We start from the raw sequence: 25,750 nt of genomic DNA on the forward strand, positions 1-25,750 counted from the left end.
CTTATTTTCGTGAAAATGTTGCCTGCTGCTAGCAGAGCCTAGCATAGCATTATGCCATGATAAATTTACACAAATGCTTGTCTAGCGTTGGCTGTAAAGCATATTTAGAAAATCTGAGATGACAGTGTGATTAACAAAAGGCTAATCTGTGTCTCAATATATTTCATTTGTGATTTTCATGAATAGGAACATTTTCTAGATATATTTATGTCCGCTGCGTTATGCTAATTAGTTTGAGGCGATGATTACGCTCCCGCATGCGGGATGGGTAGTATCAAGAAGTTTTAAGGAAGTCTCAAGGTTTTGCTCACCTGAGGTAGAGTATCTCATGATAAGCTGTAGACCACATTATTTTCCAAGAGTGTTTTCATCTATATTTTTCGTAGCTGTCTATTTACCACCACAAACCGATGCTGGCACTAAGACAGCACTCAATGAGCTGTATAAGGCCATAAGCAAACAAGAAAATGCTCATCCAGAGGCGGCTCTCCTAGTGGCCGGGGACTTTAATGCAGGGAAACTTAAATCCCTTTTACCTAATTTCTACCAGCGTGTTACATGTGAGCCCAGAAGGAAAAAAATCTCTAGACCACCTTTACTCCACACACAGAGACACGTAAAAAGCTCTCCCTCGCTCTCCATTTGGCAAATCTGACCTTAACTCTTTCCTCATGATTCCTGCTTACAAGCAAAAACTAAAGCAGGAAGTACCAGTGACTCGCTCAATACGGAAGTGGTCAGATGACGCAGATGCTAAGCTACAGGACTGTTTTGCTAGCACAGACTGGAATATGTATTGGGATTCTTCCAATGGCATTGAGGAGTACACAACATCAGTCACTGGCTTCATCAATAAGTGCATCGATGACGTTGTCCCCGCAGTGACCGTAGGTACATACCCCAACCAGAAGCCATTGATTACAGGCTACATCCGCACTGAGCTAAAGGGTAGAGCTGCTGTTTTCAAGGAGCGGGACTCTAACCCGGAAGCTTATAAGAAATCTCGCTATGCCTTCCGACGAACCATCAAACAGGCAAAGTGTCAATACAGGACTAAGATTGAATCCTACTACACCAGTTCTGACGCTCATCAGATGTGGCAGGACTTGCAAACTATTACAGACTACAAAGGGAAGCACAGCCACGAGCTGCCCAGTGACACAAGCTTACCAGATGAGCTAAATTACTTCTATGCTCGCTTCGAGGCAAGAAACACTGAAGCATGCATGAGACCATCAGCTGTTCTGGACGACTGTGTGATCATTAAACAGGTCAACATTCACAAGGCCGCAGAGCCAGACGGATTACCAGGACGTGTACTCCGAGCTAGCGCTGACCAACTGACAAGTGTCTTCACTGACATTTTCAACCTGTCTGAGACTGAGTCTGTAATACCAACATGTTTCAAGCAGACCACCATAGTCCTTGTGCCCAAGAACACCAAGGTAACCTGCTTAAATGACTACCGACCCATAGCACTCACGTCTGTAGCCATGAAGTGCTTTGAAAGGCTGGCCATGGCTCACATCAACACCATTATCTCAGAAACCATAGACCCAGTCTAATTTGCATACTGCCCCAACAGATCCACAGATTATGCAATCTCTATTGCGCTCCACACTGCCCTTTCCCACCTGGACAAAAGGAACACCTATTTGAGAATGCTAATCATTGACTACAGCTCAATGTTCAACACCATTGTGCCCTCAAAGATCATCACTAAGCTAAGAACCCTGGGACTAAACACCTCTCTCTGCAACTGGATCCTGGACATCTTGACGGTCCGCCCCCAGGTGGTAAGGGTAGGTAACAACACATCTGCCACGCTGATCCTCAACACGTGGGCCCCTCAGGGGTGCATGCTCAGTACCCTCCTCTACTCCCAGTTCACCCATGACTGTATGGCAAGCACGACTCCAACACCACCATTAAGTTTCACGATGGTACAATAGTGGTAGGGCTGATCACCGACAACGATGAGACAGCCTACAGGGAGGAGGTCAGAGACCTGGCAGTGTGGTGCCAGCATAACAACCTCTCCCTCAATGTGATCAAGACAAATGAGATGATCGTGGACTACAGGAAAAGGAGGGCCGAGCACGCCCCCATTCTTATTGACGGGCTGTAGTGGAGCAGGTTGAGCGCTTCAAGTTCCTTGGTGTCTGCATCACCAAAGAACTCTCATGGTCCAAACACACCAAGACAGTCGTGAAGAGGGGACAACAACGCCTATTCCCCCTCAGGAGACTGAAAAGATTTGGCATGGGTATTCAGATCCTCAAAAAGTTCTACAGCTGCACTGTCGAGAGCGTTACATCACCTCTTGGTATGTCAGCTGCTCAAGGCCCTAACAATTGCCAAAGACTCCAGCCACCCTAGTCATAGGGTGCATGCAGTACCTGAGCGCCAAGTCTAGGTCCAAAAGGCTTCTTAACAGTTTCTACCCCCAATTCATAAGACTCCTAAACAGCTCATCAAATGGCTACCCGGAATATTTGCATTGACCCCCCCCCCCCACATTTTTACGCTGCTGCTACTCTCTGTTTATTATCTATACATAGTTTCTTTACTTACATGTACTGTACATATTACCTCAATTACCTGGACTAGCCTGTGCCCCCGCACATTGACTCTGTACCGGTACCCCCTGTATATAGTCTCCACATTGACTCTTTACCGGTACCCCCTGTATATATCCTCCACATTGACTCTGTACCGGTACCCCCTGTATATAGTCTCCACATTGACTCTGTACCGGTACCCCCTGTATATATCCTCCACATTGACTCTGTACCGGTACCCCCTGTATATAGTCTCCACATTGACTCTGTACCGGTACCCCCTGTATATATCCTCCACATTGACTCTGTACCGGTACCCCCTGTATATATCCTCCACATTGACTCTGTACCGGTACCCCCTGTATATATCCTCCACATTGACTCTGTATCGGTACCCCCTGTATATATTCTCCACATTGACTCTGTACCGGTACCCCCTGTATATAGTCTCCACATTGACTCTGTACCGGTACCCCCTGTATATATCCTCCACATTGACTCTGTACCGGTACCCCCTGTATATAGTCTCCACATTGACTCTGTACCGGTACCCCCTGTATATATCCTCCACATTGACTCTGTACCGGTACCCCCTGTATATATCCTCCACATTGACTCTGTACCGGTACCCCCTGTATATATCCTCCACATTGACTCTGTACCGGTACCCCCTGTATATATTCTCCACATTGACTCTGTACCGGTACCCCCTGTATATAGCCTCCACATTGACTCTGTACTGGTACCTCCTGTATATAGCCTCCACATTGACTCTGTACCGGTACCCCCTGTATATATCCTCCACATTGACTCTGTACCGGTACCCCCTGTATATATCCTCCACATTGACTCTGTACCGGTACCCCCTGTATATATCCTCCACATTGACTCTGTACCGGTACCCCCTGTATATAGTCTCCACATTGACTCTGTACCGGTACCCCCTGTATATATCCTCCACATTGACTCTGTACCGGTACCCCCTGTATATAGTCTCCACATTGACTCTGTACCGGTACCCCCTGTATATAGCCTCCACATTGACTCTGTACCGGTACCCCCTGTATATAGTCTCCACATTGACTCTGTACCGGTACCCCCTGTATATATCCTCCACATTGACTCTGTACCGGTACCCCCTGTATATATCCTCCACATTGACTCTGTACCGGTACCCCCTGTATATAGCCTCCACATTGACTCTGTACCGGTACCCCCTGTATATAGTCTCCACATTGACTCTGTACCGGTACCCCCTGTATATAGTCTCCACATTGACTCTGTACCGGTACCCCCTGTATATAGTCTCCACATTGACTCTGTACCGGTACCCCCTGTATATATCCTCCACATTGACTCTGTACCGGTACCCCCTGTATATAGTCTCCACATTGACTCTGTACCGGTACCCCCTGTATATATCCTCCACATTGACTCTGTACCGGTACCCCCTGTATATAGTCTCTACATTGACTCTGTACCGGTACCCCCTGTATATATCCTCCACATTGACTCTGTACCGGTACCCCCTGTATATAACCTCCACATTGACTCTGTACTGGTACCCCCTGTATATAGCCTCCACATTGACTCTGTACCGGTACCCCCTGTATATATCCTCCACATTGACTCTGTACCGGTACCCCCTGTATATAGCCTCGTTGCTGTTATTTTATTGTTGCTCTTTAATTGTTTGTTATTTTTCTATTTTCTTATTTGTTTTAATCTTTTTTTCTTCTTTAGTTTATGTGAGTATACACAGTTGAAGTCGGAAGTTTTCATACACCTTAGCAAAATACATTTAAACTCAGTTTTAGTGTATGTAAACTTCTGACCCACTGGAATTGTGATACAGTGAATTCTAAGTGAAATAATCTGTCTGTAAACAATTTTTGGAAAAATTACTTGTCATGATTAGATGTTCTAACCGACTTGCCAAAACTACAGTTTGTAAATGATACATTTGTGGAGTGGTTGAAAAACAAGTTTTAATGACTCCAACCTTAGTGTATGTAAACTTCCGACTTCAACTGTACTTTCTTGACACTTATTTTTCTTAAAACTGCATTGTTGGTTAAGGGCTTGTATGTAAGCATTTCACTGTGAGGTCTACACCTGTTGTATTCGGCACAAGTGATTTGATTTGACACACACGCACATATGCGCAGTGCAGGTTGACGTTTATTGTCTTGAGTCTTGTCCTAGTGGCAGAAATGAGCGATTTCCCCTTAGATAGGCCAGCTGCAAAGTCAAAATTGGCTATATTGTAAACATTTATTAAAAAAATATTTACCTCTTTGGTCTTAATTTAAGTTTAGGGTTACGCATCAGGGTTGGCAGTGTGGTTAACATTTAGGTTAAGGTTAGGTAAAAAAATCAGATTTTCCGACTTTGTGGCTGTGCTAGCTAGTGACCACTTTGCAGCGCTGCCTCCAGAACAAGAAAAAAAATGCTAACCTGCATATTGAGTACACAAACGCCCTCTCTCCTTTCTCCCTCTCTCTCACTCCCATGTTCATTTCCCTCAGACAGTCAACTCCAGCAGCACCTCAATGGCAGTGACTTATGACAGTGGCTTTCTGTATTGGAGCATATCTGGATCGCCAGTGAGTCGGGGTTGAGAGTCTAGTCAGTGTTACTCATAGCTGGAGGCCTATGTCTATGAGGATCGCTCAACTGTCTCCAAGATCATTCATGCATGTACACAAAACCATGTGGATTATATGCCTTTATGCCTAGGTAACCCTACTATCTGTTCAACTATCAATGAGGCTTCAACAGCTGTTCATCGGTAAGTCGGTCCATAGACTATGAAGGAATGCTGTTTTGGAATCACTCTGTCTCAGCTGTGGATGGGAACACCCAGTATCCATGGCCATGCAAACCCGGAAGCCTCGTTACATCTTATAAATCAACCCAGTCAACTGTTCTGCGTCCTTCATGGTGCAACTCCAACAGCTGTTGTCGGGGGGAGAGTGGGAGAGAGAGGGAAGAGGACTGAGACTGAGACAGAGAGAGGGGGAGAGGAAAGAGAACTGAGACAGAAAGGGAGGAGAAAGAGGGAAGAAGACTGAAAGATCGAGAGAGAGGGAAGAGGACTGTGACAGAGAGGGAGAGAAAGGAGGGGGCTGTTTTGGAGAGGTAATTATTGAATAATTAAGATTTTTTTCAGACTTTTCAGCTTTTTCTTTCAAAAGCTGTCTTCCTTTCACGCGATGCCACATGAAGGCATAATGACACAGCGTGGCTTTGAATCCCCCATTCTGTCTCTATTTATACACCACCGGCTCCGGTCGCCTCAGAACCAACACTCTGTCAGGCAGCGGCAGGGAAACTGAGTGATCCAATGGCACGCTGAGGATGCTGGGAAGGGACATGCTGGGGGAAGTGGGGCAGGCATTCTGCCCAGGGCTAGACTAGTACAAGGAAATTTGCCACAGTTACCACAGATGGAAATAGTAGTTAGCTTGTTTGCCTTACGACTCACATATCAATGAAATATTTCCACTACCTAACCACTGCTACAGTAGTAAGGGAGTTTGTATAAAATTATGGATAGAAAGCCAAAACTCTTTCAAAAAAAATACTCTTCCTTATTTAGATAAAAATGGAAAACCGTGGTGATTTTGTGGTCAACTAGGACCCTCATGAGACGTAAAACTGCAAAGGTCTGGTCTGAAAAATAGCTGAATAAAACCAGAATCAAATCGTGTCAGTCATTTAGCATGACTGGGTCAGCCTTTAGACAGTAAAACCCATTCAAAGTCCCCAGACACCACTGTGCTGAGGTCAGTGGTATTGATCCCCAATATGATGGACAGAGCCCGAGTCCATGCTCCCGTGGGTCCCATCCACATGCAGCTGATCACAGAAGAACTCAATGCTCCTCAGCTCCTCTCTCTGCATGACTCGAGTAGAGAATCCAGTATCGACCAGGACCCAGACTGTATTAATATAATCTGGAGCGAGGGTATTCGATCAACCTGTCCCTTGGTCTTTCCACATCATTACTTCAGTGACTCAGCAGTTGAACCATCTTCATCATGACCCCAAGATGCACCTGTCAATCATCTATTATGAATGTAGAGTAATGGAAGTCATACTGCTCTTGTTTGTTGCCAAAGTTGCTTGAAAGATGCTCAATTGTCCTGATTTCGTCCTTTTCCTGTCCTTCTCCATTGACTATTGATTGAAGTGTGGTGTGGTTTCACAACCGCCCCAGTGATGCTGTGATGTCTAGCCATCCTCTTTGCCTTTATGTCAATCATCTTCATCTTGGAAGTTGAGTAATGGTTTTCTGCTGTCATATTACTTTGAACTCGTCCAACTCATTGAGCATCATTGAGACCTGGCAGTTCTGTTAACCTAATTCTTCCTCCATCCTCCTCCCTATTGTCGTCACCATTAGTTTACCACATCGTGTTGTAACCAAGGTGACTTAAACTAATTACAAGAAGCCTTGCATTATTTGTGAGCTATGCCAGATTACACTGTGGATGATGAATTACACAGCATTGCCTATCTCTCATACTTCCTTTCTTTTCTCTGTCCTCCCCCCCCCCCCCTTTGCCCTGCCATTATTTCTACCACCTCCCCCACACTCTTCCCCATCTCTTCTCCTCCTCTTTTACTCCATTCCCTCTTTTCTTCCAGCCCTCCGGCGTGATGGAGTCCTCGGACGAGGAGACACTGAGCGAGCGCTCCTACGTTAGCGAGAGGAGCGAGCGGTCTTTGCGTAGCGAGCGCTCGGGGGGCTCCCTGTCCCCCTGCCCGTCCGGACTCCAAGGCCCCTCTGGGGACACCCTACCCTGGAACCGACCGTCCAGACACGAAAGAGGAGAAAGGAGAAAGAGGAAAACCCACAACTCTGTGCTGGACCCGGCCGAGAGGGCGGTGGTGCGTGTTGCAGGTAAGACATTTGGGAAGTATGTACTTCTACAAAACTCACCTGTAGAGGGTATACCTGCAGAGATGGGAACTGATAATGGTCCCCCTTCATTCGGGGAAGACAGAAGGCAAATGTGTGGCAATATTTTCCTTACAACGTCAAGCATTTTATTACACATTGGAATATTGTTAAGTCTAATGTAGAGCTGTCTTTGTAATGATTGTGCTGTATGGGAGGGAGTGGCGAGGATGAGGCTACATCTCTCCACCCCTCTATACCCTTATGAATGTGGATGTGGGTTGGGAGTGCAAAAAAAACATATCATAGCAACACTCCAATTGGCAGCAACGAGGCATATATATTTTTAAACAGAGTGTACTGTACTTTTACTGAAGTGTTGTGATACTGCTACAAATACATCAGAGAAAATAATCTGTCAGGTTTATGGCTTGAGGATTTCAAAAAATGTTTCATCGGTGAACCTGCCATTGTTCCAGCTTGGGTTTTATAAGGGAGATAAGTGTTTGTGACGGAAGGAGCGACTCAAGATATAGTGGAAAAGGAATGGTTATGTATCCCGCTTTTCTTTCCTCAGGCATGCAAGCCGCTCTTCGCCTGCTATTTCTGTTACTTTCATTACTCTTTACAAACACAATCAGCGTCCCACCCATCAGCGACTTAAATTCAACGTCTATTCCACATTGGTTCAATGCCATTTCATTGAAATTACATGGAAACAACGTTCATTCAACCAGTGTGTGCTCAGTGGGGTTGTTGTGCACTAAATAGAGATGTATACAAAGAAATGGATTGATGTGGTGTGTAACAGAAGCTCCTGATAACTGTTGTGAATCGTGCAGATATCCAGACTGAGTCATCGAAAATAATACATTTAAATTGGGACTGGTGAACTGCAATCCATTCAAACAAAACATTTTAAAGGGTTTCAAATCAAATCAAATCAAATGTATTTATAAAGCCCTTCGTACATCAGCTGATATCTCAAAGTGCTGTACAGAAACCCAGCCTAAAACCCCAAACAGCAAGCAATGCAGGTGTAGAAGCACGGTGGCTAGGAAAAACTCCCTAGAAAGGCCAAAACCTAGGAAGAAACCTAGAGAGGAACCAGGCTATGAGGGGTGGCCAGTCCTCTCCTGGCTGTGCCGGGTGGAGATTATAAACAGAACATGGCCAAGATGTTCAAATGTTAATAAATGACCAGCATGGTCAAATAATAATAATCACAGGCAGAACAGTTGAAACTGGAGCAGCAGCACGGCCAGGTGGACTGGGGACAGCAAGGAGTCATCATGCCAGGTAGTCCTGAGGCATGGTCCTAGGGCTCAGGTCCTCTGAGAGAGAGAAAGAAAGAGAGAAAGAGAGAATTAGAGAGAGCATACTTAAATTCACACAGGACACAGAATAGGACAGGAGAAGTACTCCAGATATAACAAACTGACCCTAGCCCCCCGACACATAAACTACTGCAGCATAAATATTGGAGGCTGAGAAAGGAGGGGTCAGGAGACACTGTGGCCCCATCCGATGATACCTCCGGACAGGGCCAAACAGGAAGGATATAACCCCACCCACTTTGCCATGTTAAGTTTTAAAAACAGGTTTAATACTTAAACAGTTTGCACTTATGTGAACTTATCAGAATTCAACTGTATATACTAACCCGTGTGGGGGAGAGAGGAGGCACTCCACCAATTCCTGGTCAGAGGTCAAGAGAAAGGAGTGTGAGAGAAACTAAATTGTCATGCTAAAACTACAAACAGGTCTTTTTTTGGTTGCCTGTTTACTTGAAGCGGTTGTGACACGAGTCTTCTTTTTTTAACCCTTTTTTCTCTGTTGAACCCGTGTTTTTGAGGTTTTGACCGTACTGGTCATTTGACCGTCATTTGACCGTCTCCTCTTTTGAAGAGCTGGAATTCACAGCTGTCCTGATGTGTTGTGGTGCCAGCCTTCCAGGGTTTGGGTTGTGTGTGTGTGTGCTTGCGTGCGTACGAGAGTGTGTGTGTGTGTGTGTGAGTGGGCAGGGGAAAGGCTGTGTCTGTCTTACTGTTGTAATTTGAGAGAGATTTTTTTGTATCAGTGTTGACAGTGGAACACGCTATTGGCAACAAAAGGTGTTGTGTGGTGTCGTTTTTATTCAATATTTCATATTGGTTTTCATTTTGGATGCAATTGAGGATGAAGGATGAGGATGAAGTGAGAATCAATATTAAGTAGTATAAAAGCAAGTGTGACTGTTTATATTAGCATGTCTGGTCATTTTATAATATAATATATTTAGATGAAATGTAATTCATTTGACCAAATTAAGCTGAGGAGCATCTGCATGTTACATGGAACAAAGGCTACATTTGTCTCATGAATTGGAACGTTCTTTTCAAAACAGTTCAAAAACAGTTCAAAAATGTCCTGCTATTGTGCATTATTTATCAAATTATTTTCAAGTAACTGTCTTGACTTGAGGGATTTGGATATTTGCTGATTTGTATAGCCTATGTGTAAACGTGCATGTGTAATGAGTGTGTGCGAATGTCGGTTGGAGGCAGAGTGAATGCGTTGGGGGAAATGTATGTACATACAAGTATGTACTCGGGCCCCAGACATAAGATGCCTGCTTGGAACTGAGGTGTCTAGGCGACTGCCTGCCTGAGCTCTTGCTCAAACAATTTTCACCAGGCAGCGCAAAGGACAGCTCCTAGCCTGGCTCGTCCCCGTTCCCCTGTTGCCAAGGCGACCTGCATGCACACTCTCCCGGTCTCCCGGTTTCCATGGCTATGAAGGGAGCAGGAAAGACACTGGAAAAGTGAGAAAAAGGGGCCAAAATAAATAGTGAAACAGAGAGAGCGAGCATTTGAATTTGAATTGAAGTTGGACATGGAAGAAGGTCGAGTGAGGGATGTACCGAACCCAAAGAGGAATCCACATTTAAAAGAAAAAAGAGAGAGAATGGACAGAGAGGAAGATGGAAGGAGGGCAGACAAGGCTCAAACGGGGAGGATGGGAGGAAGAGTAATGATGACATGTAAAAAGGAGAGAGAGTATATGTGGAGGGGAAACATAGAGAAAGAGAGGGAGGGTGGATCTGAGCCATTTGGAATGGGAAAAGGGAACTGGAATGCATAATAAGTTAATTATGTCGGCTAGTTAAAACACACGTCAACAGAGGCCCTATACACACAACCTCAGAACACTCTGAGAACCCAAGCCAAGGGGCTATATGTATTCACAATAGACCTGATTCAATCTTCTGCCATAAAAGGTGCTTTGCAACATGAGCGACAAATTAGCCACTTAGCGGGCTAAATCAGTGCGTAGAAAAATGCAATCGGCTAAAATGTTGAAACTGGGTTGCTGTAGAGAGGCAACATGCCTCATAGTGTGTGTCTGCAGCTGGACTCCGCGTGCTAAAACAAAGATGACTAGCGCATTTCATCATGTTTCATCAGTGCTTCTTTTATCGTGCAGGGTCAGATAGAAAGTTGTAGTTGGCACCAATGACCACTAGATGGGGATATAACGGGAAAATAATGATTTGGTCCCTGTCTAAAGATCCTGGCAGATTTGCCTTTAGGCTGGGTTTCCCAAACTCGGTCCACTCAGGATGCACTCAGTGGGGGCCCCAGGACCGAGTTTGGGAAACTGCCTTGAGGTACAGTGCCTTCAGAAAGTATTCACACCCCTTGACTTTTTCCACATTTTGTTGTGTTACAAAGTGGGATTAAAATGGTTTTAATGGTCTTTTTTTTAATCAATGATCTACACAAAATACTCATGTCAAAATGGAAGATTTTTAAAGTTATTATTAAGAATTTATAGAAAATAAAACATATCTTTATTAGATAAGCAAGAGTCACTACATGTTAGAATCACCTTTGGCAGCAATTACAGCTGTGAGTTTTTCTGGTTAAGTCTCTGAGAGCTTTGCACACCTGGATTCTACAATATTTTCCCATTATTATTTAAAAAATTATTCAAGCTCTGTCAAGTTGGTTGTTGATCATTGCTAGACAGCCAAATCTTGCCATAGATTTTCAAGTCGATTTAAGTCCAAAATATAACTAGGCCGGCCACTCAGGAACTTTCAATGTCATCTTGTTTAGCAACTCCAGTGTATATTTGGCCTTGAGTTTTAGGTAATTACCCTACTGAAAGGTGAATTTGTCTCCCAGTGTCTGTTGGAAAGCAGACTGAACCAAGTTTTCCTCTAGGATTTTGCCTGCACTAAGCTCTTTCTGTATATTTTTATCCTAAAAAACTCCTTAGTCCTTGCAGATGACAAGCATACCCATAACATGATGCAGCCACCAACATACTTGAAAATATGAAGAGTGGTACTCAGTGATGTGTTGTGTTGGATTTGCCCCAAACATAACGCTTTGTATTCCGGATTAAAAGGTTATTTCTTTGCAGTATTAGTTCAGTGCATTAATTGCAAGTAGGATGCATGTTTTGGAATATTTTTTATTCTGTACAGGCTTCCTTCTTTTCACTCTGTACTTTATGTTAGTATTGTAGAGTAGCTACAATGTTGTTGATCCAACCTCAGTTTTCTCATATTTACATGTACGTCATTTAGCAGACACTCTTATCCAGAGCAACTTACAGTAGTGAGTGCATGTATTTCATACTTTTTTTTTTCTCCGTACTGGTCCCCCGTGGGAATCAAACCCACAACCCTGGCGTTGCAAGCGCCATGCTCTACCAAGTGAGCTATTAAACTCTATAACTGCTTTAAAGTCACCATTGGCCTCATGGTGATATCCCTGAGCGGTTTGCTTTCTCTCTGAGTTAGGAAGGGCTCCTGTATCTTTGCAGTGACTGGGTGTATTGATACACCATCCAAAGTGTAATTAATAACTTCACCATGCTCAAAGAGATATTCAATGTCTGCTTCTTTTATTTTTTTTTACCCATCTACCAATAGGTGCCCTTCTTTGCAAACCAGTGGAAAACCTCCCTGGTTTTTGTGCTTGAATCTGTGCTTGAAATTCACTGCTCGACTGAGGGACCTTACAGATAATTGTATGTGTGGAATACAGAGATGCGGTAGTCATTTAAAAATCATGTTAAACACTTTTATTGCACACAGAGTGCATGCAACTTATTATGTGACTTGTTAAACACATGTATACTCCTGAACTTATTTAGGCTTGTCATAACAAAAGGGTTGAATACTTATTGACTCAAGACATTTCAGCTTTTCATTTTTTATTAATTTGTAAACATTTCTAAAAACATAATTCCACTTTGACATTATGGGGTATTGTGTGTATTTGGCCTTCAGTAGGTAATTACCCTACTGAAAGGTGAATTTGTCTCCCAGTCTCTGGGAGTTTTCCTCTAGGATTTTGCCTGCACTTAGCTCTATTCCGTTTATTTTTTTATCCTAAAAACATAATTCCACCTCGACATTATGGGGTATTGTGTATAGATCAGTGACACAAAATCTCAATTTAAAACATTTTAAATTCATGCAGTTACACAACTAAATGTGGAAAAAGTCAAGGGGTGTGAATACTTTCTGAAGGCACTGTGTGACTGGTGGGATATCCTATGTCTCGACTATATCAGCTATTCTTATTATCTGATGATGGTAAAGATAGTTCTGGTCACGGAGGGAATCTTATTAGACAGTAATGTATGTCAAACCGTTTGGGGTGAACCCATGTTCATCTGGAAGGATTATGCTCGGTGTCTGTATGCTAAAGTACAGGAGCTATCAATGAATAGCCGACATACAAGAAGAGGAAACACTATACAACTGCAGCCTTAAAATGATAACAGTGGCCAAGCAGTCAGTGGATCTACCGATGTCCCGTAAACTGAAGGTCATCCGAGTCACGTCACCCTCCTTGAGGTCATTCCCATCACTATTACCTCTTCCTCTACTCTTTACATATATATTACTGTATCATATGTCTGTTTTGGTGGTGATCCGTGTGTGTGTGTTTACAGTGTGTGACTGTGTGTGTTTACAGTATGTGTGTGTGTTTGTGAGTTTACAGTATGTGTGTGGGTTTACAGTATGTGTGTGTGTGACTGTCTGTGTATGTGTGCACTGCTGCGGTAGCCAATGGACGGTCAACGACAACATCTGGCTGTCCTGCTTTGCATTAATTTGCCAAACTCTAGACTCAGTCAGTGCGACTCAACTCAGTGTGTGGTGTCTGTGTGCTTGCCAGGTCTGACGGCTGAAGGTCTACACTGTGTGGGTTTGTATTCATACAAAGCCTTCATGACTGTGGATCATTGGATGTGTGAGTGTGTTTGGAAAGAGAGAAGTGTGGGTGGGGGGGGGGGTGACAGAGAGAAACTGACAAGACATATGTCTGAGTAAAAAGAATGAGAGAAAGAAAATATCTCCATGGAGTTGCTCTGAATAATTTCATGGGGAAGTTAGCATCACTTTATTTCTCTCCATTTCTTTCTCCCTCTTTGCCTCACTTCCTACATTTTGGGGACCAAAATAAGTCTTTCTTATCCCTATTTATTTAGTAATGTTCTTGTATTCCATAATATTCAGACTGAACGAATCCGTTGCGGATGGATTATAAACGTTGATTTTCCACTAGTCATGTCTGCATTATCCACAGTACTGAGGAAATGCTGATGATGCATAACAGCTCCTGGCTACGGAGAGATGATGTCCGGTTGATGTCAGGTCAGGCTAGGAAGCACTATGACAGTATGGTATTGGTCAGGGTAAGGCTGGGCTTGGAGAAAGCTATGGCGGGTATCCCTCTACTGACGCATTTGTCAGTAGATCCTCGTACACACAGACTCGTGCCTCGCCCATAGGCCTACTACACACAGACTCCCATCTTATGGACGGCGGACACAAGCACACGTCGGTCTCACCTGTCTTGATCCCCTTACCTCTTGTCGATGGAAAAGGCTACTGTGAACATGCCATTCACTGATTATACTGGGCTATAGACGAGCCACTTATAGGATTAGGTCTATGGGATGTTATGGATCTTGATCACCTGACATTATATATGAGGACAATGGATCCAGCCCATTGATGTCTATTGATGTTTTTGTGTGTTCATTGAATAATTGGCTTCACCTGTATGTCCTGGTGTGGCACCCTGACACATAATGTGCGGTGGTAGCTGTGCAGCCAGCCCCCTCATTGTGTGCCCTTATTTTTCTGGAAAGGAGTGACCTAAATGACGATCTTGATTTTAGTCTCCATGCAAGAAGTGAGAGATTGAGGAAATACAGCACATTCATTTAAACTGTTGTGATGGGTGTGGATTGTGGTTGGAACAGTGGACCTTTAAAGGGCTCAACTGGCATGGCATTACATTACATTGCCGTTAGATGGTGGGTTCAGCCCAAGACAAAAGCAACTATCCTCAAAGCTGATTACTGGACACGCCATCTTTTTGAGTAAAAGGAAGTGCCATTACACCGGTCCGGATACCACCGAGGGGCGCTCCAACACTACTTTACGCACATGTCTGCCACCGCAGCCATCTATTGACCTATAGCGATACATTTCCTCTGGTGTAGGTTTCTGGCATGGCCGGTAGAGAGGGATGGATGACAGCCACTCCAGGGAGAATATAGAAACCTGAGAGGGAGGAAGAGAGGCAGGCGGAGAGTCGCAGCATACAAGCCGTGACTTTATAGAAGCGGCCATTGTGCTGGGAAGAAGCATTCAGAGACGCTAAAGCGGTTTCATTGAATAAAGACATCGACAAAAAAGGGGATATACGAACCGGCGTCCAGATACAATTTCAGTGGAGCCTCTCTTCTGATTTCGGAAGGAGCCAGCCCACTACGATCCCGACTTGCCATTACGCAGACACGCTTCAGGGGCGCGCTCACGCACGCACATAAAAAAAATATTCGCCGGGTAGGAAGGTAGCTGAAGGGGTTGAGTTCAAAAGAAGACGGCGAACGATGCTCCTGCTGTTGTGGTTTGGCGGACACATTGGACAATAATGGGTCGATAAATTAAATATCAGTAGGCATAGTTCACATAGACAGACATTTATTTTTTATATAGGATAAAACCAAGGTTGGAGCTTTCTGTAGCCTATATTTTTTCTTCTTCACATATTGCATGCAAACTAGGGATGACTGGACTTGTCAAGTGAGCCGCTTCACGTTTGTTTCAACCAACCAATTAATTGGCCTCGCGAATTGCTACATTTATAAGCAAACACCGGAAAAGAGCAGCACATCCACCGTGGCTTTCAAAGCTAAACGGATTTGACAGCTGCGTTGGCGAGGAGAGGACCCGGATCCACCGTCCTGGATTACTGCGGTAGTGGGCCATTCGGCTGATGGCCACCGGTAACAGAGGCACCATGGCCGGCTTCATCCCGGGTTTACTGCCGACCAACCATTCCCAGGAAAAGGAATTCGCCCAGGCGTACGAAGATGTTCTGGAGAGATACAAAGGTAAGGAACAAGAATAAATTAGTTGGGCCCTGGCCTGAGTTGATCTACGGCGGGACTATGTCATTATCTGGATTGTTTCATTGTTTACGTTTTTGATGAATAGGCTACACTCGCAGCGCAACTTTCTGTTTCTTTGAGTCAAACCAGCTGCGTGCGTTTCAAGTCTGATCTTGTTGTTATATTGTGGCATCCAGACGCCAAAGATCGCTGGCATGGGACTTCATAAACCTGCTAACGTCAAGGAATGTACCCACATGACATGCACTATTGTGCATTGAGATTGTTCCCAGGACGCGAAAATAGTGCATAATAGTTAGTTCCACAGTTTCTCCCCCTTGGTTGCACACATTTAAAACAAGGTTATTAGTTTTAATAACTAAAATGCTACATAGCCTGAAACCAACCCAGTTTTTGGACCTGCTCCACCATGTTTACCACCAGCATCGAGACTTGCTGTTTCATAATCCCTATGACAGGGCCGCTTTAAAAATTAATGCCTCTACTGAAATTGACCGTGATGGATGCAGGGAGGGGAGGAGGGGTTGATAGCAATTGACGTTGGCGACATCTGTGAGGCCTGGGCCCAGATGAAAGGCTGGTCCTTTTTAAATGATTGATTATTGTAATGAAATGCGACTCTGTTGGGGGTCAGAGTAGTGTGTGTGTGATAGGGAGAGCACAAGTAATTAGTAGTTTTATGTAAAGAATGCATGTAATATATCAGTGTGTCGTTCAGCCATTAGGTTTTGGCATTGCGTTAATAAATGAGTATTTGGTAACATTGTTATAATCAGTGGGGCTTGGCAACAACCATTACCGCGCCGGCATGAACACAGACAGACAGACTGACAGACGGACATGTTAATTCAGAGTGGATGCGTTTCTGTGAGCAAGCTAAAAGACTGCAGAAATTAATTGCCCACAAGTATAACTCCATTTGCCGATAGCGATTAGAGTAGTTGCCAATGCCACACACGACATGTTGTTTTATGTTGATAAATGTAAGTTAATTATTTAACTGACACGGCAATATATATATTTTTGACACATAGTCAACACCTCACAGCCAGTACACTGAACTGTGGCTACAATTTTGAACTTGTTTTTAGCCTACATTGCAACCAAGCATGTAACAGTTGAGTCACACTGATAGCTAAACTTCCTTGTCATTACTTCCAATAAGGACACGGTTTCCCCTAAAAATAGTCATTGGTGTGGGGCAAGGGCCCTGAAGTAACCTGTAGTAGAATAATCCTTGGGGACCAAGGCCCTCAGTCTACCCAGAACCATTAGATGCTTGACTTTCTATACCAAAGGTAGCGTACACAATAGAACACACGCACTGTATAGAGGTCATATAGCTTTGTGTTTACTGTCCCTACTGGGGGGGGGTCAATGAACTTGACCCTATGTCCCCTTTCACACCGTGTGTGATGGGCTTTTCAACTGCATGTCACTTGTGGCAGTTGCATGAAGAAAGGAGTGGGAAATGTGAACTCAGTCGGGTGCTGACGGCATCGCTCGACTGTAATTGGATGAGGCTATATGGTACCATTTTTAAATCATTCAGTGGTGTGTGTTTCACTGTGTGTCGTTCTTCAGGGAGTCGACGGGTTCTCAATAACAATTGACAGGATATCCAGTAAGTGGCTGGCTGAGCACAAGGAAAAAGCACAGGGACGTGAAACATGAAAATGGACACCCACACGTGTGGCTTAAGCATGAGTGGACACTGGACAGGCATACACCACTGAGACCAGGTGGCCCAAGACTGACACCAGTTTCAGGGGCTAGCTAAAACTAACAGACAGGACCCCCCCCCTGTATTCCTTAGCCTAAATGGAAAATACCAGACTGTCTGTATGTGCAGTTCAACAAGACAGGTTCACAACCTCCCAGACCTGAGGGCTTTCCGTCCATCCAGGCCTGTTGTTGCCGCCTATGAATTTGCCAACTCACGGCAGCTCGGTGCTATGACTTTGCATTTAGTTACCACAGCTGCTAGTAGCCTGGGAATGACCAGGGACCACACGCTACGATATCACCATACCTAGGTGCCGACACATTATGTATTGCGTTTCGATATTGCGATTTGATTTTCCAAACGTATTACCCCATCCACATCACTACTAGCTAGACTCTGTTGGTTGTTGTTACCCTTGAAGCAGACATGGAGTGAGGGATGGACAGTAAGGGATCCCTCCCTGTAGCCTTTTCACCCCACAGTCCTCATATTGTTACACACACACACACACACACACACACACAGTACATTTACACTTTTGGACTCTCACACTTCACAGAATGCGACACTCGCGCACACACCCCCACATGTGCTTCACACAGATTTGAACTTGCACAGTCCCACGCTCACACATACTGTGCACATTCTGACGGCGTCAGCGAGATGGAACTGACAGAAGAGTATCAGGAAATGTTTTGTGTTTCCCCTCTGGAGCTGTGCTGAAGCTGGTGTCCCCAACTGAATTATAACCTTTATGGCATACAAGGAAGTGAGAGGCCTGTTCTGTCCTGTCTCTCTGATCCGCCACACGCAGAGACATGTACAGTACCCTGTGTCTTTCCACTGCTTCATTAAACTCTTATCTACGCGGTGCTTTGAATATTATGGTGTCCTGTGAAAACGGATGCCGCCGTCAGTTCAGCTGGCTGGACTTGAATTAGGGGTGAATTGGGGGGAACAGTCTGGGGGGGAAAAGAGGCTGTAACTTAACATTCGATTTGTAACCGACTGGAGTGCGGAATGTTCCAAATGGTTCCGTCATGGGTTTTGGTTATTGAAACTGTTACCTCCCCTGGTATTGGGACTGACTGAATATGCCCAGGAACGAGAACAAGAGGAGAGGGAGAAGTGGAACTGAGGCAGACGAATGAATGATTTGGATAGAGGGGTTGGATCGTTACAGCTGGATTCCTGCTGTATCCCCCCCCCCCGGCTAGCGTGGACACTGCCCCACAGCCATTTTCTTGCACTCGCTCTCCTCTCTTACACTAAGTCGTCCTCACATACCAGTTATTTTGCCATCAGTCTCTGTCTCTCAGTGGAATGAACTCCCTGTTCTCAGAAAATCTCTCTCTAGACTCTTCCTCCTCAGGGCTCATTGCATAACTGATCTCCAGCTGATTTTTGGAAACTGTGTGTGTGTGTTTAATGAACAGTGCTGACCCTCCCTCCTCTAACACAGCACAGGGCCCGCATTCATAACTGTAAGACTGTGTGTCTGTAAACGGGGCCTGATTTTAAACAGAGATGGCTGACTGTGGCTTCCCCACAGCTGAGTCCAAATGTTGTCTGAATGTTAATGCAATGTGCTGGCTGGAGGCTGTGGTGTCTCCTGGAGTCATTATTGAAATGTCTCGGTCAGTTTGTTTTCTTTTCTTTATGTTGGAAATACAATCTTTCAAGGTTGGCTGGAATGAACCCGCTGCTGTGTGTGGTATATTTTTAGGCAAGAGGGGGTCAACCATACACATCTAGGCACTTCATAGGCTCCTGCACATGTATACTCCAATAGGGTGTGTGTGTCCACTCTCTGCGGGGCCCTTGGAGCGGTGTGTTGAGTAGAATGGATAATGAGGCTCCAGCAGGCCAGAGAAGCAGAGAGAGGGGCTCTAATGTGACCTCTGGACTGCTCCTGTCACACACACACACACACACACACACTGCAGCAGCACTCCTCTATGCCAGCACATGTGTTTGTGATGTGAGTGGAGGGGGATGTGTATGTATCAAATGGAGGGGGTAGAGATGTCAAGATGAAGGGAGACTGGGTGGGAGAGAGGGGGAGGGAGAGAGAGACCTGTTTATGAATTAATCATGGAGTCCTATGCTAAAAGCACTATGTGGGGGACTGTGGCCTGGAGAGCATTGATTTCAGATGGATGCACAGGAGAGCCACTCTGCATGTCTGTCCCTAGCAACACACCACACAGTACTGGTGTTCCCCTCCCCGACCCCAGAGCTCTACTTACATCATCTGTCTGGTTTGTCTGTCTGGTTTGTCTGTTTGTGACAAGACGCAGCATTAGCGTAGGTGTTCAGGGGAATAAAGATGAGGTAAGCTATAGAGGAATGATAATATACTTTGCAGGTCTTAATACGGGGATTACCTTATGTTCTCTCTCCTATTTCTTTTCACTGCAGATGTGCAGGGGCTGCAAAGCAGCTAAGAGAGAACTGCTCTCACAAAGGGCTCCCAGTTTCTCCCTATATTCCTCCCTTTCATTCCCCCTGTCCCTCTGTCCCTCTGTCCCTCTGTCCCTCTGTCCCTCTGTCCCTCTGTCCCTCTGTCCCTCTGTCCCTCTGTCCCTCTGCCCCTCTGTCCCTCTGTGACTTGGATAGGAGCCAGATGAGGTGCTGCAAAGCAGCTATGACGAGGCTACGTCTCTCAAAAAAACCCTCCAGTCTCTCCATTTCTCTCTTTCATCATCTCTCTTCCTCTACCCCCTCCCCCTCTTTCTGGTCGGGAGGAAGGCGGTTTGCGTGGCAACTCTACACCTCCTCCACACCCCTCCTGACATGCTATCCATCCGTCTCCATCCTGGAGGAGTCGACTGCTAGCTATCCCTAGACTGTAGTCCAAGGAGAGGGGGATTGGAGGAGGAGACCGTGGTTAAAAGAGGGAACGGTTTACTTCCTGCCGCCTGTCCCGTCACACCATCTAGACTTTGGATGCACACAGGACTAAGTGCATCCAGACTGTGCTTTCTCTGTGCGTGTTGAGTAGGCCTATCCCAGGACACCTCCATTCTATGTGACTAAGAGTTGTGAGACCCTGCTGGCCAATGGCCTGTGACTGGAGGTGTTGGTCCCAGGAAGAATCTCACTCTTGACTCCTCCAGCTCGTGACTCTTAGCTGATCCAGCCATGACAGGACAGTAAGTAATCTAGCACGGCCACCGTGAGGTCAAAGGTCACACTGTTGTTAGGTCCTATATGCGTACATGCGCGCACACACTGCATGTGAACGAACACACACACAGAAATAATCTATTGAGAGTATGAGGGGGAAATCCCAGCAAAATTAATTTGAACGCTGGACCAATAGGAGATGATGTATCTATCCAGTATTGCACGTTTCAGACTGATGGTTCTTGCCGTTCCGTGATGGGGCCTGTTAGTCTTTTCGCAGTGTGTTTGCAGTCTGAGCCTGTCTATGTGTGGATGTTTCTACTCTGTGTATGTGTGTGTGTGTGGATGTGTGTGTGTCTGTCTGTCTGTCTGAAGGCTTTCGGTGTGGGGAAGATTTACCATTCATATCAGTCCCAATGGTTAATATGTGGTGATCCCGAAGGGGCGTCCCACAGACAGAACTCCCGCAGAGACAGCCCTAATCTCATTCATCCACTTTACCACACAGCAGCATCTCCCTATGAAAAGTCAGCCAGGATCCCCCCCCCCCCTGACTGGGGCGCAGTGGAACGGCCCACTACTCCTTGCATTCCTCTGCTTGATGGGGCACCTTCCATTTACTCCACTAGCCTAATCGGAGGGGTGATTGTGACATCATGCCCTCAACATGGAGAGAAGAATGCATCACATGTGGGGATCTTTGTATGGGCATACTTCCCTGACTATAATATGTAGTAGTTTTCCTTTATAGAGATGCAGTATGTGGTTATTTATTTTAACCGGTGCTTTTATCCAAAGTGTATAAGCCACTTTTTTATTTGATAGTTAATACATATTTTCAGTATGTGGTTCTCAAACCTGCAACTTTTAGTGTATCATGCAACCAAATGAGCTTTAGGAACCTTTTTGGCTACCTTGTGTTGCAGCCTATACCATGAATGTGGACATTATGAACAACTTGCCTCTTGTCGACCTTAGATAATAGCCCATCCTACACTACATTCCAGTGGTTTTGTGCACCTGCTGTTGACTCAAATGCCCAAATCAGGTTGTTGTGTATGAGCTTCCTGCTTTTTGTTGTGAGGTTAAATTGCCCCCCCCCCCCCCCCCCCCCCCCACACACACACCTTCCTCCCCCTTGTTTCAAAAGTTGTGTGAAAGGTTCCCTTGCTATGTTATGAGTCTTCAATAGGCAGGTTTCCATTGACCCATCTTTTGTCACACACAAAAGTCCTTGCGACATGAGTGATGGAAACGGCAGATATAGGAGACCTTTTCAAAAGATCAACATTTTTATCTGTTCGACGGGTGGACTTTCTCTTTTGTCAAACTTTCTTTATTGCGACAAATGATGGAAACCCGTTTTTCCTAATAAATGAATACTGAATCATTTTGAAGGTACGTGGGGCACGTGACGTCACCGAGTAACTATAAAGCACCATTCCACACTTAATTCAAAATCAATTTTTTTGTTGTTCAACTATAAAAATGGTTTTTTTACAGGACAGGGATTGTCCTGACTTTCAAGAATGCCTGAATTGCTTCGCCTTCCTTTTCTGGTTGCAAGTTTCACCTTTCAATTATTTCACATCTACAGGTGTGCAAGTATCACCATGACACGGACTGTGGCGATGCTTTGGCACATGAGAATTCTAAGAATATGGCAAATATTAATTATAAATGGGAACATGGCTCGTGATTTTGATTGAAAACCTTTTATTACTACTCATTTTAGAAATGGAAGGACTTCAGCTTTATTGACTTTACATGGTCATAGAAAAACATGTGCAGTATCACCGGAAAACCCCTCGCGCGTACGGTAGTAGGATATCAGTGAGAACGTGAAGAATTCAGTAGTCGCCCCTCACTCCTTAATAAAGCGTTCATCATGCCATTGCTATGAGGGAACTGCTCTCCGTTGGTATGCTCGGGCCGTAGACGGTGTTCAGAGACGCGGTTGGTGGTCTTCTTTCACTCGCTCCACTCTTCTTCATCCTCGTCATGTCTGATTACCTTTGGAGTGGCCGCCTTTTTGTCTTTCCCCTCTCATCCTCCCTTTTTTTTCTCGCCCTCCCTTCCCCCTCCTCGCCTTCGCTCGTCTGGCATTCTCTGTCTAGGTCTCATCTCTTTATCGGTGTCTCTCGCTCTCTCTCGTCCTGCTCTTCCCCTCTCTCTCTTCCTGCTCTCGGTCTCTCCATGTCTTTACTAGGTCGGTAGTGGTAATCTGTTGTGGGCTCCAGCTTTGTTAACAAGCTTTGCTCATAATTGAGAGACTCTAAAATGATCAGCCTGCAGGCAGTGATTTCTAAGCCTGTGTGTGTGTGTGTGTCTCTGGGTTTGTCTTTGTAATCAAATCAAAGTTTATTTGTCATGTGTGCCGAATACAGTGAAATGCTTACTTACAGGCTCTAACCAACAGTACATAAAAGGTATTCGGTGAACAATAGGTGAGTAAAGAAATAAAAACAACAGTAGCGAGGCTAAAGATATGGTTAAAGTGACTATGCATTTATGATGAATAGAGAGTAGCTGTAGCGTAAAAGGGGGGGTGGTGGGACACAATGCAGATAGCCCGGTTAGCCAATGTGCAGGGGCACTGGTTGGTCGGGCCAATTGAGGTAGTATGTACATGAATGTATAGTTAAAGTGACTACACATAAATGATAAACAGAGAGTAGCAGCAGTGTAAAAGAGGGGTTGGGGGGTGGCACACAATGCAAATAGTCTGGGTAGCAATTTGATTACCTGTTCAGGAGTCCTATGACTTGGGGGTAAAAACTGTTGAGAATACTTTTTGTCCAAGACTTGGCACTCCGGTACTGCTTGCCATGCGGCAGTAGAGAGAACAGTCGGTGGCTGGGGTCTTTGACAATTTTAGGGACTTTCTCTGACACTTCCTGGTGTAGAGGTCCTGGATGGCAGGCAGCTTGGCCCCAGTGATGTACTGGGCCGTATGCACTACCCTCTGCAAGTGTCTTGCGGTCGGAGGCCGAGCAATTGCTGTACCAGGCAGTGATGCAACCAGTCAGGATGCTCTCGATGGTGCAACTGTAGAACCTTTTGAGGATCTCAGGACCCATGCCAAATATTTTTAGTTTCCTGAGGGGGAATAGGCTTTGTAGTGCCCTCTTCACGACTGTCTTGGTGTGTTTGGACCATTCTAGTTTGTTGGTGATGTGGACACCAAGGAACTTGAAGCTCTCAACCTGCCTCGTTGATGAGAATGGGGGCGTGCTCGGTCCTCCTTTTCCTGTAGTCCACAATCATCTCCTTAGTCTTGGTTACGTTGAGGGATAGGTTGTTATTCTGGCACCACCCGGCCAGGTCTCTGACCACCTCCCTGTAGGCTGTTTCGTTGTTGTCGGTGATCAGGCTGTTGTGCCATCGGCAAACTTAATGATGGTGTTGGAGTCGTGCCTGGCAATGCAGTTGTTGGTGAACAGGGAGTACAGGAGGGGACTGAGCACACACCCCTGAGGGGCTACAGTGTTGAGGATCAGCGTGGCAGATGTGTTGTTACCTACCCTTACCACCTGGGGGTGGCCCATCAGGAAGTCCAGGATCCAGTTGCAGAGGGAGGTGTTTATTCCCAGGATCCTTAGCTTAGTGATGAGCTTTGAGGGTACTATGGTGTTGAACGCTGAGGTGTAGTCGATGAAGCCAGTGGCTGATGTGGTGTTTTCCTCAATGCCATCGGAAGAATCCCGGAACATGTTCCAGTCTGTGATGGCAAAACAGTCCTGTATTTTAGCATCTGCTACATATGACCACTTTTTTTAATAGACAGAGTCACTAGTGATTCCTGCTTTCATTTTTGCTCTTAAGCAGGAATCAGGAAGATAGAATTGTGGTCAGATTTACCAAATGCTTATAATTTGGTGGCTGCTTATATTTTTCCTGTTTCACACGTGAACAATTGAATGAGACCCCTCTCAGTGGGGTCACGGCCAGGGTCTGCCATTATCAACGGCAACCCTGGAGCAATTAACATTTTAAATGTTTTGTCACATACGCCAGTTAGGTGCAGTGAAATGTGTTTTACAGGGTCAGCCATAGTAGTAAGGGTTAAGTGCCTTGCTCAAGGGCACATTGACAGATGTGATTTTGCCCTGTCGGCTCAAGGATTCGAACTCGTAACCTTTCGGTTACTGGCCCAATGCTCCAAACGCTAGGCTACCTGCCGCCCTGTGCCTGTGTGCGTGCAAATATCTGCTTGCCACCACTCGTACATGCCATGTCCTGACGATTTTAATTTATTTTATAGCCCCTGTCAGCACAATACCGGTGAATCATTTTCCATTGTAAAAAAAAAATGTTCTCTTCAAGGGCCTTTAATTTGTTATAAAGCAATGGTACATTGATAGATTGAAGACGACCTCCCTTTTATAAACTGGTAATTCATCTCTGGAATTTTATATTGGATATTAGATTTGTATCACTCACATGTTTATCTCTAAAACCTGACCTTTCTTTGTTAATCTAGGTCTTATAAAAGACTAATTCAATTTGTTTTCTCTACTTTAGCATCAGATGATATAAAAGATATGCGAGACATATTGATGTGAGGTCCTCAAGGTGACTTTGTTTGCCTTAAATATCTTCCACTTAACTTTTCTGTTTTTCTGTTGCAAGTCCGGCCCACATGCAGCATGCTTTCCAAACAAAGTTGCCTGCTCGCCTTGGGGCCGAAGTGAAATAATCATGTCTTTTGTTGATAGATATTTAAATCACAGCTAGCCTAGGCCCAAACCCAAATGGGCTCAAGGCATGCAAATAAACAGTTAAATCATTCATCATAATGGAATGTTGTTATTATTATTATTATTATTATATACTTGAGATAAAATGCCACAAAGCATGAAACATTAAGGCAAAGTTTCTACAATATGTTCGATTTAGGCATAATAATTCCTCCAGTTCTGTGGAGCAGTGGTTCCCAAACTTTTAATAGTCCCGTACCGCTTCAAACATTCAACCTCCAGCTGCGTACCCTCT

General features: G+C 45.0%; 1 protein-coding gene across 1 annotated transcript in view; it reads left to right on the forward strand.

Moving 5' to 3' along the window:
* The window catches only part of LOC139373416 (microtubule-actin cross-linking factor 1, isoforms 1/2/3/4/5-like), a 283,532-nt gene that overhangs the window by 3,007 nt on the left and 254,775 nt on the right, over window positions 1-25,750 (forward strand). Inside the window, exon 2 of the mRNA XM_071113888.1 lies at window positions 7,215-7,470. Coding sequence (XP_070969989.1) covers window positions 7,227-7,470 — 244 coding nt within the window. The 5' untranslated portion in view covers window positions 7,215-7,226. The remainder of the gene's footprint in view (window positions 1-7,214; window positions 7,471-25,750) is intronic.

Source organism: Oncorhynchus clarkii, chromosome 18 (genome assembly GCF_045791955.1).
Source record: "Oncorhynchus clarkii lewisi isolate Uvic-CL-2024 chromosome 18, UVic_Ocla_1.0, whole genome shotgun sequence".
NCBI lineage: Eukaryota > Metazoa > Chordata > Actinopteri > Salmoniformes > Salmonidae > Oncorhynchus > Oncorhynchus clarkii.